The following is a 19,382-nucleotide window of genomic DNA, read 5'->3' as shown; positions in this document are numbered from 1 at the left end:
ATTTACTTACCATGAGAGAACCGTTTCCTTTCTTGTCTTCTATAGTTTTCTCATCTCCATTTTTAATTTTTTCTTCCTTACTCTTTCGACTTGTTTTGGACGTCGTACTTCTGGTATCCTCTTGTTCCTCCCTATGAGACGAGCTGGATAAATCAAAAGCTACCGAACTTCCGCTGCGATGTCCAGAAGATGCATCTGAAGGCACATCGTGTACTTCATTTCTCAGTGATCTCAATTTCCCATTCTTAGTTGGCTTTTTCCTCTGGCCTGCATGCTTATACTCTGCAAATTTTACTTTCCTTTCGTGGTCATAAATGTCTGCATGTCGTTCGCATGTGCAAGGAATTGCAAGCGAGTACCTACTTTTTACAGATCCACCATGTCTAAAATTCTTGCGAAGTTTTTCTAAATAAGATAGTTCTCTGCACTCATCGCAAGTGCATGCAGGGAGAGATTTATGAAAATGTCTCGAAGTTCGTATATCATCTGCTGAACTGTGGCGAGAAATATGATTTTTAGAATGTTTACCGTTAGCTGAGTCTGTAAATCTCGGAATGGTCCTATCTTTTTTGTTGATCTCGTTAAGTTGCGATCGGAAGGTTCCTTGTCTTGATTGATTATCGCAGACGCTGCATACACCGTCGTCCCAGTATTCGTCCCATGACATATCCGAAGCCCAACTTTCTGGTCTTCGACGAGTGTTTGAAGTAATACCATCTTGGATTACTTTCATATAGTAATCGTCACATGCTCCCTTTGTCATACCCGCCCTATGCAGCCGTGCATGCCTGGTAGCACCACAGTGTCGACATGACTTGTGGCCATGCCTTGAATATCTTCTACGTTCTTTTGGTGGTCGCTCGGGACCGTGTTGGTGATGAGATTTCTCGTGCTTGGTTGTTCTCACACTTCCTGTCAAATGAGGGGAGGAGGCTTTTTTCATGGTTTTATTTTCAGCTTCTTTTCTTTCTGACAAGCGACTATCAGAAGACACCTGATCTCCACGGGTAATCCCACTGTCTTCAGAGGTTGATTTTCTTGGAGGATCCTCTACGGCTGATATATCTTTGTCACCTGATGTGGATTTTGTACTTTCGTTGTTCTTTTCGGCTTCCTTTTCTATTAGAGGACCGTCAGTGCGTGTGATTCCAGAGTTCATTTTACTATTTCTCCTAAGAACGGAAGAGTCATCACTATGTTTTATAGCTGTGGAAGTTTTATTATTACTCATTTCGCCCTCATTTATAGCTTTCGTTTGTTGTGCTGTGTCAGTTTCTTCGCTTTGACTACTTGTAACTTTAATCGGTGCAGATTTTTGAATATTTCCGTCACCGTTTAGCGAAGCGTTGCTAGTTATATATTTCAATTCATCAGATGTTGATGAGGACAAAGTTGTTAGCACACTGTCCGTATTTTTAGTGGTTAATAACATCATTGTAATGGTATTATCATCCTTTTCCTCAACTTTGTGTTCTGTGCTTGACATTTGTATAGGTGGTTGGGGAGCACGTGGTTTGGTGGAATGACTGCTTTTTAATTTTGACGTTACTACTGCTGCCGTGTTGGAATTTTCTTCTTTAACATTATCATCTATTTTTTCTTTAATTTTTTTATCTGCCTTTTCACTATTTTTGGTTTCTGACTTCCTGAGAGATGTTTGAGTCCTTATCTCTTTGACTTTAGAGGCTTCTTGAAATTTTTTTATGAGCTCTTCAATACTTTTAGCCCTCTCTTGTATAAGGGAAGGTTTATGTTGTTTATTAGGGTGATCCGGAGAGTTATCTTCCCTTTCTGGTTGCTTCATTTCTTTGTCCGTTACAGAATTAGCGACGTTTTTAGATGAATTTAGCTCCTCTTCCTCTACCGGTTTCACTAAAACTTTCCTTTCTTGCACTCTGCTTTGGTGATCGTACTGACTTTTTACAACGTGTTCACTATTTATTGGTTCAGTTTCCTCAATTATGTTTAGGGATACAAATTCCTGCGTAATCTCAGGTTTTGTGACATTATTTATTTTCGTTTCCTTGGGAAATGATTCACTGATAGCTGTATTGACTCTCTTGTTACAAAAGCTCGTATTATCGTCTGTTTCACTGATGATTATAATTTCTTTATTTTCACTGGGAGATGTATCTTTTTCTTCCGTCCCCTTTGAATTATGTATTGTTACTGCTTCTACGATATTTTTATCTTTTGACACTTCACTTGATTCTGTGGCCTCACACGCCCTCTGCAAATTCAAGCGGATACTTTCTTGGGCATCAGAAGTTCGATGTAAGTAAATTTTCGGTGTGTCACCTTCCAAGTCTACTCCTTGTGTTACTGACTCAGAAACTTCAGTTGAAACATTTTTCTGTTGTGGGTCAGTATTTTTGTTAGTGGAAGGTTTCTGATCGGGATCTGGCTTGCATGTAGAATGTGCACACTCTTCGGGATCGTTTGGAGAGAATCCTGTACTAGAGATTAAGCTGGCAGGTTCATCACTGTCAGTGGTGTCATAGAGTGGATTTACACGACTTACACCAGGATACAATGAAAAGTTAGAGTAGAGATCCTTCCGGAGTGCACTGTCAGTGGTTAGCAAAGTAGATGGCTTCTTGCGATGTGTTTTCCAATGTCCAAGCAAAAGTTTCAGCATTCCGTTTTCTTTCAGAAGGGTCACTGAAATATAAACAAAAACATAATTCTCCATACTTTCACAATATAATTCTTATATATATATATATATATATATTATAATACAGATATATACATTATCCTATCAAAAGTCGTAGGACATTTAAAACGGTGAACAAAACATGCATTTATTCAAATAAATTAATAGCCCGTTGACCGTCTTTGGTCCATAATGAATGCTTCAATGCATTGTGGAAGACTTTCTACCAATTTTTTTATAAAAGCCGGTAGTATTGTGCTCAACCATCCTTTAAAGTATTCATAAGGCCCACTTTGGTCTTTCTCTAATTCTGTGTTCCATTTCATCTCAAGATTGGGTTGAGGTTGAACACTATGCTAGTCATTGTTAATGTTTGGAAATTATTCTCTTCAAACCACACATTCATAATCCTTACTTTATGGACTATTATTGGTAAGTTTACGGACATTTCCATAAAACTGTTACAATGTAAGGCAATGAGATATACTATGCAGGACGCGGCATTCACGATTCCATGCATTGCGACTCGTGGATGGTCCATAGTAAAAACACGCCCACGCCACATGACATTTCCTCTTCCTATCTTTTCTTCAAGCATCCACCATATCCAAACACTTTTCTTCAGACTGGAAAAGCGTGGCTTGCACCACTCCGCAGGACTGATTTCCATTGATCCAAAGGACAGGTTCATTGTACAACATGATTCAAAAGACACGCAGCCTACAGTATATTTACAGTTTTATTTCAATAATTATTATAAATATAATTATAACAGAGGTGCAACAAGTAAAAAAAAAAAAACTCGTAAACCCGGGAACTCGTAAAGCGAGAACTGCCATGTACTACACTAAGCTAATGCAGTGATACGTATTACGAAGGTCGGCAGCGTTGTTAATGACACTAATTACAGTACGCTGATGCAACAGGATCTAGAAAAGTTGAGCAGATGGGCTGAGAGGTGGCAACTGAAGTTTAATTAACATTGACAAATGTAAAGTACTGCCTATGGGAAGCAGTAACCCCAGAGTAACGTATCAACTGTGGGGTACTACACTGACAGTGGTAGATTATGAAAAGGACTTGGGGTAATTGTGCAGGCAGACATGAAGTTTTCTTGGCAGTGAACACGGTCTGCAAGAGTAGCTCATGGTGTCTTGTCAATGATACACAGGAATTTTTCTAGCAGAGATAAGGAGATGATTATTCCCTTGTATAAGGTAATGGTCAGGCCACACCTTGAGTACTGTAAGAGGTTTGGAGGCCTCATTTTAAGAAGGATGTAGAGCTGTTGGAACGAGTACAGAGAAAGGCAACAAGATTAGTGAATGGAACAAAGAGTTTCTCTTACGAAGAAAAGCTTAAGTATTGCAAATTACAGTGTCTGGAGACTAGGCACTTGCTAGGTGATCTGATTGAGGTGTATAAAGCCTTAAATATTTTGAGCATGCTCAATGCTGATGGGATCCTTCCTCTTGCTTAGATTAATCGCCTGAGAGGGCATAAATTTAAATTGAGGAAAGACAGTTGTAGGATAGATGTGCGGAAGTTTGTCGTTAACTAGCGAGTGCTTGATCGCTGGAACAAACTTCCATCTAACGTTGTGGTTGATAGCTTAAATAGATTCAAGGCAGAACTAGACAAAGATTTGGAGCGAGTGGATGGGTGAAATGAGAAGGGTTTTTTTTTTTTTTTTTTGGCTGATGCTATATAAGCTTGCTTTTTTGCATCATGTGCCTCTTTACTAATGCTAATACGCTCTCTTTTTACGTTATACCTTACGCTATCAAATTCGAGATATACTATCAAGTCAGGGTATACCGTAACGATCATAATGTTAAATTAGTTATATCCTTAGCTAAATACAAAAGAAATGTGTCCAACAAGTGATTGTTTTTTTTTGGTAGTTGTTGGCGCATCGGCTTCTGTGACCATAATTCGAACCCGCGACCTTTGGGTTGCCAGGCAGGCACTTTACCCACCTGGCTAGCCCGGTCGGCTAACAAGTGATTAAAACCTTCAAGCTACTTATTAATCACAATTAAAACCCTACTATTCTTCTGCACTACTGGTTACGTACTACGCTATTCGCGCCAAAATTTCGATACAATAACGGTATGAGTAACGAGTCGTAACTTACAAAATCACTAGCTAAATTTAAAAAATAAGCTAACGAACGCTACTAAGCCTATTTAATCTATTTGTAAAACATAATTTAATAAGTTAATTAATCAAGAATACCGTAAAAATTTCTAAAAAACTTATCCGTTTGCAGGAGCTCAAGGAATCTACTTCTTCGAACTTCCGGTTTATGCATTTACACAAACTTAAAATCATATTTATTTATTTATTTACATACTTCTCACCCACACGGCACGCAAACCTTAGACATTGATGAGACGGATGAGCACTACAGAGAATCAAGAAAAAGTAGTTATTTGTAATAAAATATATACAAAATTAGGATTAATGAAACAGAGTAAAAAGCAATTTCCTATACATAGATGTATAAGAAAGAAGAAATGTGTAATCAATGGTAGTGATTATTTAATATTTGAAGAAAACGGAACAGAGGACAAGCAAGTAAATGTTAAGTAGGTAGGCAGTTAGGATTATTAGTTTTATAACGAGGATTAGTTAAAAAATTAATTTCTCACCTCTGGGTATAGGAAACGGTATTGATTCAAGAAGAAATGGAGAATCGATATCAGAGTTTATGATATTGTAAACAAAAAACGATCCACTGAGTTGTCATCTAGATCGAAAGGAGACAATTCTGAAGCGATGGCAAAGTGTTTCATAGTTTCGATAGTGAAAGGCATTGCGATTTCGAAAGCACACAGAGATCTCCCCGCTCTGGGGAGTAGGGAGATCTCTGTGTACTGGAGATGTGGCATCATATGCAAATGTATTCCTAGTTCGGAATGGGGAAACAAAGGGTGACATGAGTAATATCACCCTTTGATTACAGCCCTATTAGCTTGATTTCTGTACTGGGGTAAATAATGGAGTCACTAGTTAAAAAGTAATGCAGGACCATATAGACAGGAATGCTGTTATACGGCATTCACAGCATGAACTTGTTAAGGAGCAATCTTGTTTGCCCGATCTGATTGGATTTGGAAACAATGACTCAGTAACAAAGGAACTAGGTGCAAAAAATAATTTTGACAGCATATACTGTATTTAGATTTCAGAAACGCTTTTGTTTCTGAAATCATAAAATAAAGTCACATAAAATAAAATACTGTTGTACAAATAAGAGCACTGTGGCATTAGGAGCAGGTTACTGCTGTGGATAAAGGGGATAGTTAAGTGAGAGAATCCTAACTTTCGATATTTATTAATGATATTGATGAAGGGCTTAAGTTTGTGGATGACGCAAAAGTTGGCAGGGTAGTTAATGACAGTAATCATAGTATGCTAGTGTTAGAAACAACTAGAAAAATTAAGCAGATGAGCAGCGATTGCAAGTTGAAGTTTAACGTTGACAAATGCAAGGTACAGCATATAGGTAGCAGTACTTCAATAATAACATGCCAATTTGTTGATACGTTATTATCACGCGTGCAACAATTATCCAACCCCGGGCCGTTTTTGTTCCCCATACTCAAGGTAGTAGACGAGGAAAAAGACCCGACCCGGGAGGTAATTTTGTAGTCAGAAGCGAAGTTCACTGAGCAGTGCAGACAGGCAGTTAGAAAGCTCATGGGGTTTTTTTCAATGATCCTGTTGTAAAAAGGCAGTAGTTAGGACACATCTTGATTACTGCGTACAAGTCTAGAAACCTCGTTTAGTAAGGATATGGATCTGTTGGAAATGATGCAGGGAAGAGCAACGAGATTAGCGAGGAACAAAATGGTAACATTACCAACAAAGACCAGTTCTGAAAAAAATAACAGCTCTTGGGAACTAGGCCCTTGCGAGGAGATCTGATCGATCGAGGAGGTGTTGTTAAAGCTTTGGATAGTTTGGAAGCTAAATGTCAGTTTCCTTATATTCTTGCTAACACTAACACACACACACACACACACATGGGGACATTGGAGTACATTTAAATTGCGAAAGTATGGTTGCAGGACAGATGTGCGTAAATTTGCTTTCAGCTAGCGATAGTTGATTGTTGGAACAAACTTCCGTTCGAATAAATTTAAGGAAGAATTAGACAAATAGATTAGAGGGCAAATGGTATGAATGTTTTTTTTTTTTTTTTTTGCTGATGGTGGTGTATAAGCCTTGGTTTCTTGCATTATTTGACATTTATTATCTTGCATATATTAACTTGCATATATACTTTGCATATATTAACTTGCATATATATCTTGCATTATTAATACCAAATGAAAGACATCGACAAAAATATTGAGGCTATTATGCTTGTGGACAGCGCGCGCGCACGCACTCACGCACACACACACACACACACACACACACACACACACACACACACACACACACACACACACACACACACACTTAAAATGACCTGTCCTCTTAGATTTTGAATTAAACACTACAGACCGCTGCCTTTTTCAACTAGGTCGAGTTCTGTGAGAACGATGATCTGGGTTGTTCCCGGTCTTGTGCTGAAAGTGTACCCCTTCCTTTCCCCTTGATAGCCTAGTTTCTGTTATGCCGACTCAAATGTGCATTATGTCATTTCGATACCAGGATACAACTGTGCATCACCTCGTCACCAAAGCACGAATCCCCTAGTCCTTTTGTGTGTTGTGAAAATGGAGTGCAGCGAACAGTGCTTAACTCTCGTTTTCTCGAGCCCTGCAATCTGGACAGAGGCTCCATAACTAAAAAACAGGGAAGAATTAATTACGAGTGGGAGGCTGGGTAATATTTTGACTGCTCTCAGCGTCTTTTTAACGACGCATTACCTTCACCGATCGCGGAAGTTAGGGATCAACTAACCGTCGCTATTGGCAAAAATCGTGAACAGCGAATAATACAAATAATAGAAACTGTCAGTTACGTTCCAGGCGAGTTTTAAAATAAGAAAACAATTTTTAAACTATAGAAATATGGAAAAATTCATAATGTAAATTATACGTAAATATAACTGTTTAACTTAGAAATATCAGAAAAAGATGTTGAGGTGTTGATACGTTGGAGATAGTGGGGCAATTTGTTTCTTGCAATTGGATGCAAAGCCAGTAAACGAAGTGGAGGTAGAATTCGGCGTCCAGAATTGTGTTTGAAAGTTGCTTATTTTTCTTTTTAATTTATTTCTAGAGTTCTCTCTAGAATTATATCTATAAAATAATAGAACAAACTGCAAAAACAAATCGTGTTGTCCATACATACTTGTACATATAGATATATTACACGATGAACCATGTGAGCCAATGACTATAACAATCGATGCGCCAAAAATTTCCAAAACTAAGAACAACGTAATAAATGTATCTTTCTTTTGATACTTTTCATAAGTGGAAGAATAACATAAGATACGAAGTTTAATGCGATTATGTATGATTAGTAGGTATTGCTGCTTGGGATTGCTACTCTAATCTCCTCACAAAGCCGTTTGTCTCGCCACTTTAATGTCAGTGCCAGTGAGCACTATCGGTTCCTGTCCGTGACAGTATTTCGTAAGAATATGCTGATTCTTCTTTCTTGATTAATTCCAACTGCGTAGGATAACAGAAATGTTTAATCCCTTCGGGTCATCTAGATAATTGTGATATGTGACAAATACTGTTGCTATAGTCTTTATGGGTGACCTAAGATGGAGACACTTTAAGGCCTTTTTTTTTTTTCACTCGAAAGGTTTTTACTCTAAATCTGTAATCTGTACTAGCCTTGTGATTGATTTTGCTTTGTTCCACACAAATATTATATTTAACAGACTCGGAGACAAGTAAGAGTTTAAAAGATAGATAGTAACTATAATTTGTTGCGTTATAGTAGTATTAATTATTTAGCAACAAGTTGTTAGTTTTTAACGGGAAAAAGTTATGCTTTTGAAAGAAGCGAAAGTAGGTTATAAGGCTGGGTATACCTTAAGTTTAAGATAAAAAGTGGTTATGGCACAATCACACATCTTCACCTCATCTGCGTTTTTTCATAAGCCAACATGTTTCTGCACTTATTGTTGATTAGGTGAAGAGAAGTGTATTATTATTATTATTGTTATTTATTCAAAATCGAATACAGTACTGTAATCTTTATGTCATGAAGCTATTTACAAGGGCACAAACTTATAGAATTCACCCCTTTGATAACATAATTCTGTTGCAATAATAAAAAAAGATATGTTTTTGTTTATACTCCGGCACGACCAGCAGGATAGTGGAGTTTACAATAAATCAATCACTGCAAATGTTATTCGTATGAATAACACACTAGAGAAGGAATGGTCCGTTATAGTAGTACAATTTTCTTACACAGTTTTTATGAGAATAACTAAGATACCCTATGTAAAGAGAATGTGATGGACGAGTCTGCTGCAATGAATATAGATACAAGAATTAGGAAAGCATTACTTATAATTTATTGTGTTTGTCTGGACATTTTCCAAGTTATAGGTTGTAAATTGTCAGTACATGAGTTGGAGTTTGTACTGTTATAACTAAGTTTCTCATTGTAAGATAGCAGTTCTGTAAGCTTTATTAAAGAATAATTTGTTACAGTTAGTTTGCAATTTATTTAGAATCTTAATTTGACGTATTTCTGTATTTTCTGGAAATATCCTACTCAGACCTTTCAGCGAGATTAGGTTGGAGCGTGGTGGTCCTATTTTCAGTCCACCGAGATATTTCTCACTGACTTCATGGGGCGTGAGATTGTGCCGGATAAAATTTCCACATCATATCTAGATGTCAAAAACTTGACCAGTATATATACATATCCTGGTCAAAGATACGTACAGTATTATATATATCAAGTTTTTCACATCATACACTGTCCAAGCATACCAAGCATACACTGTCCAAGAAATGTGGACAGTGTATGCTAGATGCTTTAATCATGTAGCTACTTTAAGCCAGAAGTTGCAACGAAAAGAACACAAATCCTACTGGAAGAAGATTATTGTACTCCATCACCGGCACTGCAGACTCTCCTTATACGCAAAAATCAGAAGATAATATTACAGATAATCACCAAAACTTTCAACACCGAATGCCTGGAACTTTCTTGCGCCAACACCTCATGCGTAGAGCTCAGGACAATGGGTCCATGCTGTAGGTGCACTCATGGGGGAGGAGGGGGGGGAGCTGAGGGAATTAAATATCCCAAAGAATATATCATTTCATATTATATACAAGGATCGATCCATAAGTAAGAGATTAACTTACCGAAATTCAGTGGCGGCTGTAAACCCTATCCCATGGCTTACCGAGAAGTTCCACTGGTCAACTGCTTTCTATATTAAAGGAGGCAGCAAAGAAAGTAAGCAAACCCTTAGCCATAATTATAAGAGCTTCCTTGGACTCAGGGGAGGTACCCGTAGACTGGAGATGTGCAAATGTGACCCCAATTCACAAAGGAGGATCAAAGCTTGACACAAGTAATCACAATAGACCTGTGAGTTTAACTTCTGTTCCCGGAAAATTAATGGAGGCACTGGTTAAAGAAGTACTGCAGGATCATCTAGACAAGACTTCAGTTATAGCTCGGACACAGCATGGTTTTGTTAAGGGGCAGTCTTGCCTGACCAATTTGATTGGATACTATGATGCAGTCACAAAAGAACTGGATGCAGGGAATGATTTTGATATTATATACTTGGATCTTAGAAAGGCTTTTGATACTGTTGCACATGGAAGACTGCTGCACAAATTGGAGCAGTGTGGCATTGGAGGCAAATTGCTGCTATGGATAAAGGGGTGGTTGAGGGGGAGAAGACAGAGAGTGGTAATCAATGGACACTGCTCATCGTAGACTAATGTTATTAGTGGAGTCCCTCAGGGTTCAGTATTGGGTCCATTATTGTTTTCTGTTATAAATGATATTGATGATGGTATATCAAGCTTAATGTCCAAGTTTGCAGACGATACGAAGGTTGGCAGGGTTGTCAAGGACACTACTGACACTATGCTGCTGCAACAGGATCTGGAAAGGTTGAGCAGATGGGCTGAGAGGTGGAAAATGAAGTTTAACATTGACAAATGTAAAGTACTACATATGGGAAACAGCAACCCCAGAGCAACGTATCAACTTTGTGGTACTACACTGACAGTGGTAGAGAATGAAAAGGACCTGGGAGTGGTTGTGCAGGCAGATATGAAGTTCTCAGAGCAGTGCAGACGGGCGCAAAGAGTAGCTCATGGTATATTGTCAATGATATATAGGAATTTTTCTAGCAAGGATAAGGAGGTGATTATTCCCTTGTATAAGGCAATGGTCTGACCACACCTAGAGTACTGTATACAGGCCTGGGGGCCTCATTTCAAGAGGGATGTAGAGCTGCTGGAACGAGTACAGAGAAGGGCAACAAGATTAGTGAATGGAACAAAGGGGTGCTCTTACGAAGAAAGGCTTAAGTTTTGCAAATTACAGTGTCTGGAGACTAGGCACCAGCGAGGTGATCTGATAGAGGTGTATAAAGCCTTGAATGATTTGAGCATGCTCAATGCTGATGGGATTCTTCCTCTTGCTCAGAGTAATCACCTGAGAGGGCATAAATTCAAATTGAAGAAAGACAGATGTAGGATAGACGTGCGGAAATTTGCCTTTAGCCAGCGGGTGGTTGGTTGGTGGAACAGACTTCCATCCCTTGTCGTGGAAGTTGATAGCCTAAATAAGTTTAAGGCTCAGCTGGACAGGTATTTCGAACGAACAGAGGGGTGAAGTGGAAGTGGTTATTTATTTTTTTAATTAATTTATTTATTTATTTTATTTTATTATTATTATTATTATTTTTTTTTTTGGCTGATGCTGCATAAGCTTACTTTCTTGCATAAAATGCCTCTACTAATGCTAATGCTAATGCTAATGTGTTCGTAGCCAGTGAAAAGCTTCAGTTGCATGTCGCTGCTGGGTTCAAGTAAGCGGTCACCTGCGTTCTACGTGAGAACACCCTTTCTTCTGCTGTACCCCACTGCCTCCCCGAGGTGGTGAACGAAAACGCTGGATCCCACTAGGGACCCTTGTGGCTAAATGCCGGAGGAAACAACAGACCAATCGCACACTACACTACACTATGCAAGCTAACACAAATACCAACACTATCTCTGGCATTTACAAAGTTTGTACTGGCCACAAGGCATACTTTGCTGTCCGGGGATTCCCCATACTTTGTATGGAGAATACCCGGTGTCGCTAGACAAGAAACGCTATACAATATACGCTATACACTATGTCTCTTGTTAGCCTGTTTCGTAATGGATTTAACATATATTTAATTTGAGAAAATACTCGTTCTCAAATATATGAAGAACCAAATACAGATAGAATGGCGATCAAAATTTCTGGTGTTACACGCATGCACATCGATATATCAACTATCTGGAATGCAACACGGCGCCGCATACTACAATCAAGCTTGCAAGGTACTCGAATTGAAACTGCTTCGCGGATTTTTAATTTTTTTTTAAATGAATTAAAATGTTCGGTACAGGTCAGCCGAATCATGCTGATGGGTCACCTTCTGACCCGCGGGTCATAGGTTGTCGACAACTGCTGTAGCTCTTGCACATCGTTGTATATATGGTTATATCCTGTCTTTTTGAATAATTGCATCCAAATGGCAGTGTTTTCTTCAATGCACACAGATTTTGGTCTTCTGTTCCTTGGCTAGTCACAAATGTCGGTGATTTCCTCATTTAAAATGTGCAAGCCATCTTCGAACATTGTTTATATCAGTAGTGTCTTGTTGGTATACTTTTCTCAATTTTTCATGAGGCTGGACAGCTGAGCTTTTCCCGACCTGAAAAGGAACTCTCTCACCGAACCACTGGATCATCAACAGTTGAACCATCAATATCGAGTGGACCAATCTGATTCCTCCCTTTGCTTCTAGAGTTTACATGGGTAAAGAACTCTTTGTTGTTTTTCTTTGCATCCTTTGCCAAGGATTTTCATAATCTACCTTTGCCTGCCTAATCTCCTTTGCGACTTGGTTACATACCAGGTTCTCTCTATGGTAGGCTTCCATGTCACCCATTAATTGATATGTATGCCATGCATTTTTCTTCTCTGCCAGGCGCCTCCGTAGCCAGGTGGGAAGGAGCAGCAGTGCATAGCACACGCTTCTTGATTAAACCGGGGTTCGAGCCCGTCACCACCAAATACGGAGGATGCGGAAAGGTCAGGGAATGACCACCGCATATCCCAGAGCAATATGGCCTTAGTTGCTAATGCTCCTAAAAAAAAAAAAACCAAACCAAAACCAATCTTCTCTGCCATATGTCTCATTAGTTCATCTGACATCCATTTAGGCCTAAACCTTGAACAATATTTCTTAGTTAGTATGTAAAGCCTAGTAGCTTCGAAGATAAGTTCTTTGAATGCTTCCTATTTTGAATTTGCTGTTGGTAACATCATCAGTTGGTCCCGCTGTATAGAATTTAAATACTGTCTCAGACCATCATAGTCGCCTTTATGAAAGCAAAATCCCTTCCCTTTACCCCTGATGGTAGGTACCTCTTTGTGTAAATCCCACTTCAGTACACTATGATCACTGCCACGTAGTGGTTCCTTTATCTGCAGATTCTTAATGCATGAAGAATCACTACTGATAATCAGATCAAGAGTATTACTCCCTCTAGTTGCCTCCCGAACATGCTGATGCAGAAAACAATCATCCAATAAATCCACAAAAGCCTTGCTAGTGTGGGAGTGACCAACCCACAAATTCCAGTCAATATCTGGGAAATTAAAATCCCCCATTATAAGAATCTCTGATTTACTGGCCCACTATTTCCTTGTTCAGTTTCTTATTATACTCATCAGAGTCATTAGGCCTATAGCACACTCCTACTCTCAATTTTGATTTCCCAATTCTTATGTCACACCAAACTGACTCGACACTGCACTGTCCAGCGATGTCGACTGGATTCACTTCCTTGGATTTTATGTGTGTTTCTTAACTAATAGCATAACCCCGCCTCCCTTTCTACCCTGTCTATCCTTTCTGTAGACATTGTACTTCCCAAATTCCAGTTCTGAATTCTTTATATCTGTGTGACACCACGTCTCTGATATCCCAACAATATCTGCCTTTGATGTTTTGAGCAATACTTCAAATTCATCAAATTTATTTACGAAACTCCTAGCATTGGTGTACACGCAAGTATACATGCACCCATTCTTTTTCTTAGCTACCCTAACACAACCCATGTGTTTACTTGTACCGCAATGACTCCCAGCAGTCTCTGAAATATCCTGCAACTTGTTTTCCGGGCTGCTGCTCATTCCAATATAAGCAGTGCAAGAATCACTTTCACCTCTGCCAGTGGCTACTGTTAATCTATTAGTACTTGTATCCTTCAAACTAGCAGTTTTCCGACCCACCTAAGACTGCCTCTATAGCATCAGAAAATATTCTTGCACCCCTTTCTATTTAAGTGTATCCCATCCCTGTAGAAGCAGTCTCTCCTGTTAACAAGTACAGACCAGGCTGAAAAAAATTCTATCCCTTGAGCCTTGCACAATCTTTCCAGCCGAATTGATCGACAAGGCTCTCATCATATACTCCCTCCTATCGTGTCTGGGCAGAATTGCAGACACTTTCAAATTCAACGCTAATCCACGGCTTTTTTTCAACAGTGACCTGTACTTGTTAAGTAATTCCGCCAGTCTCCTACTCTTAATATCATTAGTGCCAACGTGTACAACTATATACAGAGCCTACATCGATTACTGCAAGACCTTCGACTCCTGCCTCATAGCTGACTAATAGAGGCGCTGAACATCTACAAAGTCAATCCCGATAGTGGCAAACTTCCTAGGAGAAACGATCGGGAAATGTAGTACGAACATTAAAGTCGAAAACATCACAACCAGGCCAAGCCCCATCTGGAGAGGCTTCAGAGAGATTTCCTGAGCCCATTGTGGTTCTGTCTAGCACTTAACCCGCTATCGAACAGTGAGCCGAAGAAGGAAGAAAGAGCCTGGACACCCTCACCCACCTGATATACATGGATGACATCAAGCTCTATGCGGGAACCGAGAAGCAGCTTCAGTAGATACTCCAGATCATCGAAGAATTCAGCAATGATATTAGGGTGGAATTTGGTCTAGACAAATGCAAGACCCACGGATTGCTTCAAGGAAAATTGGTCAACCGAAACTACCAGCTGCAGACTGGTAAAGAGATCGAAGCCATGGCAGGGGGAGAAGCCTACAAATTCTTGGGGATGATGCAGGCTCAGCAGTTACAGCACAAGGAAATTAAGGCCTGCCTGACCGAAAAATACTATCCGAGTCTCAGAAGCAGGCTGAAAGCAAAGATGAACAGAGGGAACACAGTTAAAGCCATAAACACCTATGCAGTTCCAGTGCCAACAGACTCCTTCGGGGTCATAGATTGAACTAACACCAAGCTGGAGGATATCATGAGAAAGACAAAGACAATGATGACCAAGAGCCGCCAACACCACCCGAAATCAGCCATGGAAAGACTGACAATTGCCCTCAAAAAAAGGAGAAAGGGGCCTAATAGACATCATCGAGCAACAGAAGACAGCGATTGCTAACCTGAAGGATTTCTTTCAGAAACACAGTAGCACTCCAGAAGGACATAAGGAAGATAGACAAGCGGTATACCCCACTCAGCCTAAGCAAACAGACCGCTCCCAGCCAGGACGTACAAACGAAACTAGAAAGATGAGTACAGAAGACACTCCATGGCAGACACTACAATGATTTCCACATCACATAGATAAAATTGCTTCCAATGGATGGCTTACGAGTGGCATGCTCCTCCCCGACTGAAGGATTCATGCTCGCCATCCAAGACCAGGTAATCGACGCCCGGAACTATAGAAAATACATCGCCAAGGAGCTCGGAGTGTCCGATGACACATGTCGACGATGCCACCTGGCTTCAGAAACGTTCCAACACATCACCGCGGAATGCAAGGTGATCACCCAGATTGAGTACACTAATAGACAGGATAATACATCAGAAGCTATCAAGGAAATACCAGTTGATCGAAGAAAGTGTACCGTACTACAAGTACGAACGTCGGGCAGTACTAGAGACCCGAACCCAAAAGCTGTCCTGGGACCGCGCCATAAAGCGGATAGTACTATTCCGCACAACAGACCGGACATAACCCTTGTGGACAAGAAGGAAAAGGCTACCTATCTGATTGACATAGCGGTACCCAACACTGGCAACCTGCAGAAAACCCATGGGAAAAAAATCAGGAAGTACACGAACCTAAGATCAAAGAGATGTGGCATATGCAACAAGTAACGACCATCCCGATCATCGTGTCAACCACAGATATGGTGCCAAAGACCCTACATAACAGCCTACCAGCAATAGGTCTCCCAGCGAACATCTACAAGGAACTTCAGAAAGTCGCAATCCTGAACACCTGTAGGATATTCAGAGAGTTCCTCGACCAACAGTAACATCAGACATAAGAACAATCACCCTGTGTACTTGGTAGCAATGCCTGTCACGAGGTGGAACTCCCAGTCAGATAGAAATAATATAAGAGCAATAACAATATAATAATAATATGGTGGAAATGGTAGTACAAGCCATCGACCAGAATGTACATAAATGGTGGCAACTGTTCTCGTATGGGAACTATTTTCGTTGTACGAGACTGACATTCTCGTTGGTTTTTTTTTGGGTGGGGGGGGGGTAATATAATCTGTAGCCTCTATCTGGAAATTCCTGAATTAGTTTAGCCTAATTCTGGCCCTATCTAGACGAACTGTTTCAAGCGGAAAATGTCACAAAAAATAATTGTGCGAATAGTTCAAAAATGGCATGCAGAGCAATCCAACGATACACAGGATAAGAATCTGATTATAGCCCAAATAGTGACAGGGCCTGAATCCCATCGAGAATCTGTAGAACTTTTTGGAATGAGGCATTCAGCATAGATTTCAATATCAGTAACGCCAATGAATCTATATATAGGTCGTTTTCAATCAGAAATGCAATAAACATCACCAGGAGCACTTTTGCACACTTAGTTAAATCCTTTTCAAGCAAGAACGGAAAGGATTCAGTGTAGGTCCATTTCTGGCTACCGCTGATAGAATGACCCTTAATACAATTAGGCACTTTTTGTAATATTTCGATAGGGTAGTGTAGGTTTCCAATTTTATTTTTTTGTATTAAAACTTCATAACAAGGTTGGTTTAATGAAAACGGTAAAATAACTATATCGATGAATTGCTGAAATTTAACTTCGTTTACATCGGGAATAAATAAATTTATTTTTTTTTTTTTACTCGGTACAACCATCCTCGGCCAGAATAGCTTAGAACTAGTTGGAAATGTCAGCCTTTACCAAAAACAGATGACAATGGGCTATGAAATTTTTATAGTGGCGTACTAGATCGACCTCACATCATGCATGTTAGTGGTCACATACATACGCCATTCCACAACTACAGTCAATCCAAAGTGTCTTTTATATAGCCCCGATAGTGTTTCAGGGCCTATAATATTTTTTTTTTTTTAAATTACTTATAATTATTTTTCCTTCGGTTTCTATGCTGCTCTGTTCTCAGTCACGATTACTGTGGCTTTTACCATTACGTTCTTGGTCATCACTAATTTAGTTTTCTTCTTCGTTTAAGGCTTTTTTTTTTTTTTTTTTTTTTTATTGTGTGCGTTTTTATTGTGGTACGTAGGGACCCCCGGAACCCTTTTCGAGTCACTGGTTGAGAATCACTATTCTGATTTCTTCTAAAAATATACAACATATTTTGTTGTTTGCTACGAGTAGGTTTCTAGAACAAATGATTAGCATTAGTATTAGCATTAGCATTAGTAGAGGCATTTGATGCAAGAAAGCAAGCTTATGCAGCATCAGCCAAAAAAAAAAAAAAATAAATAAATAAAGTAAAATAAATAAATAAAAAATAACCACTTCCACTTCACCCCTCTGTTCGTTCGAAATACCTGTCCAGCTGAGCCTTAAACTTATTTCGGCTATCAACTTCCACGACAAGGGATGGAAGTCTGTTCTACCTACCAACCACTCGCTGGCTAAAGGCAAATTTCCGCACGTCTATCCTACATCTGTCTTTCCTCAGTTTGAATTTATGCCTTCTCAGGTGATTATTCTGAGCAAGAGGAAGAATCCCATCAGCATTGAGCATGCTCAAACCATTCAAGGCTTTGTACACCCCTATCAGATCACCTCGCTGGTGCCTAGTCTCCAGACACTGTAATTCGCAAAACTTAAGCCTTTCTTCGTAAGAGCACCCCTTTGTTCCAATCACTAATCTTGTTGCCCTTCTCTGTACACGTTCCAGCAGCTCTACATCCTTTTGAAATGAGGCCTCCAGGCCTGTATACAGTACTATAGGTGTGGCCTGACCATTGCCTTATACAAGGGAATAATCACCTCCTTATCCCTGCTAGAAAAATTCCTATATATCATTGACAATACACCATGAGCTACTCTTGCAGCCCGTCTGCACTGCTCAGAGAACTTCTTATCTCCCTGCACAACCACCCCCAGGTCCTTATCATTCTCTACCACTGTCAGTGTAGTACCACAGAGTTGATACATTGCTCTGGGGTTGCTGTTTCTCATATGTAGTACTTTACATTTGTCAATGTTAAAGTTCATTTGCCACCTCTCAGCCCATCTGCTCAACCTTTCCAGATCCTGTTGCAGCAGCATAGTGTCAGTAGTGTCCTTGACAACCCTGCCAACCTTCGTATCGTCTGCAAATTTGGACATTAAGCTTGATATACCATCATCAATATCATTTATAAATACAGAAAACAATAAAGGACCCAATAGTATAAACAGAAAAAAAAAAAAAAAAAAAAAAATACTGAACCCTGAGGAACTCCACTAATAACATTAGTCCACGATGAGGAGTGTCCATTGATTACCACTCTCTGTCTTCTCCCCCTCAACCACCCCTATATCCATAGCAGCAATTTGCCTCCAATGCCACACTGCTCCAATTTGTGCAGCAGTTTTCCATGTGCAACAGTATCAAAAGCCTTTCTAAGATCCAAGTATATAATATCAACGTTATTCCCTGCATCCAGTTCTTTTGTGACTGCATCATAGTATCCAGTCAAATTGGTCAGGCAAGACTTCCCCTTAACAAAACCATGCTGTGTCCGAGCTATAACTGAAGTCTTGTCTAGATGATCCTGCAGTGCTTCTTTAACGAGTGCCTCCATTAATTTTCCGGGAACAGAACTTAAACTCGCAGGTCTATAATTACTTGTGTCAGCCTTTGATCCTCCCTTGTGAATTGGGGTCACATTTGCACATATCTCACATTTGCACACACTCTGGGTTCCATCCCTGAGTCCAAGGAAGCTCTCATAATTATGGCTAAGGGTTTGCTTACTTCCTTTGATGCCTCCTTTAATATAACTGGTTAGATCCCATCCACCCCAGGTGCCTTTCTTGTGTTTATCTTCAACAATTTCTCCTCCAATTTACTCTCAGTTTTTACAAGATTCTCTAGCTTACTGCAAGAGTTGAATACACCTCTGGCATTCCCCTCGCTGAATAACTCCTCATGTGTGAATGTCAATGTAAAATATTCATTTAGTTTGTTAGCTACCTGAGCAGGGTCATCAACAGTTGACCCATCGATATCA

At 39.7% G+C, this 19,382-nt stretch overlaps 1 protein-coding gene across 2 annotated transcripts in view; it reads right to left on the bottom strand.

The window, feature by feature from the left end:
- LOC150089393 (uncharacterized) overlaps positions 1 to 19,382 on the bottom strand; it is a 160,578-nt gene that overhangs the window by 46,838 nt on the left and 94,358 nt on the right. For both annotated transcript variants that reach the window (XM_090389385.1, XM_090389382.1), the window contains exon 2: positions 11 to 2,661. In XM_090389385.1, coding sequence (XP_090245511.1) covers positions 11 to 2,638 — 2,628 coding nt within the window. In that variant the 5' untranslated portion in view covers positions 2,639 to 2,661. The remainder of the gene's footprint in view (positions 1 to 10; positions 2,662 to 19,382) is intronic.

The sequence above is a fragment of the Mastigoproctus giganteus genome, chromosome 2 (genome assembly GCF_048544385.1).
Source record: "Mastigoproctus giganteus isolate SK-2022 chromosome 2, ASM4854438v1, whole genome shotgun sequence".
NCBI classification, from domain to species: Eukaryota; Metazoa; Arthropoda; class Arachnida; order Uropygi; family Thelyphonidae; genus Mastigoproctus; species Mastigoproctus giganteus.
This window is presented reverse-complemented; position numbering and strand designations above follow the sequence as displayed.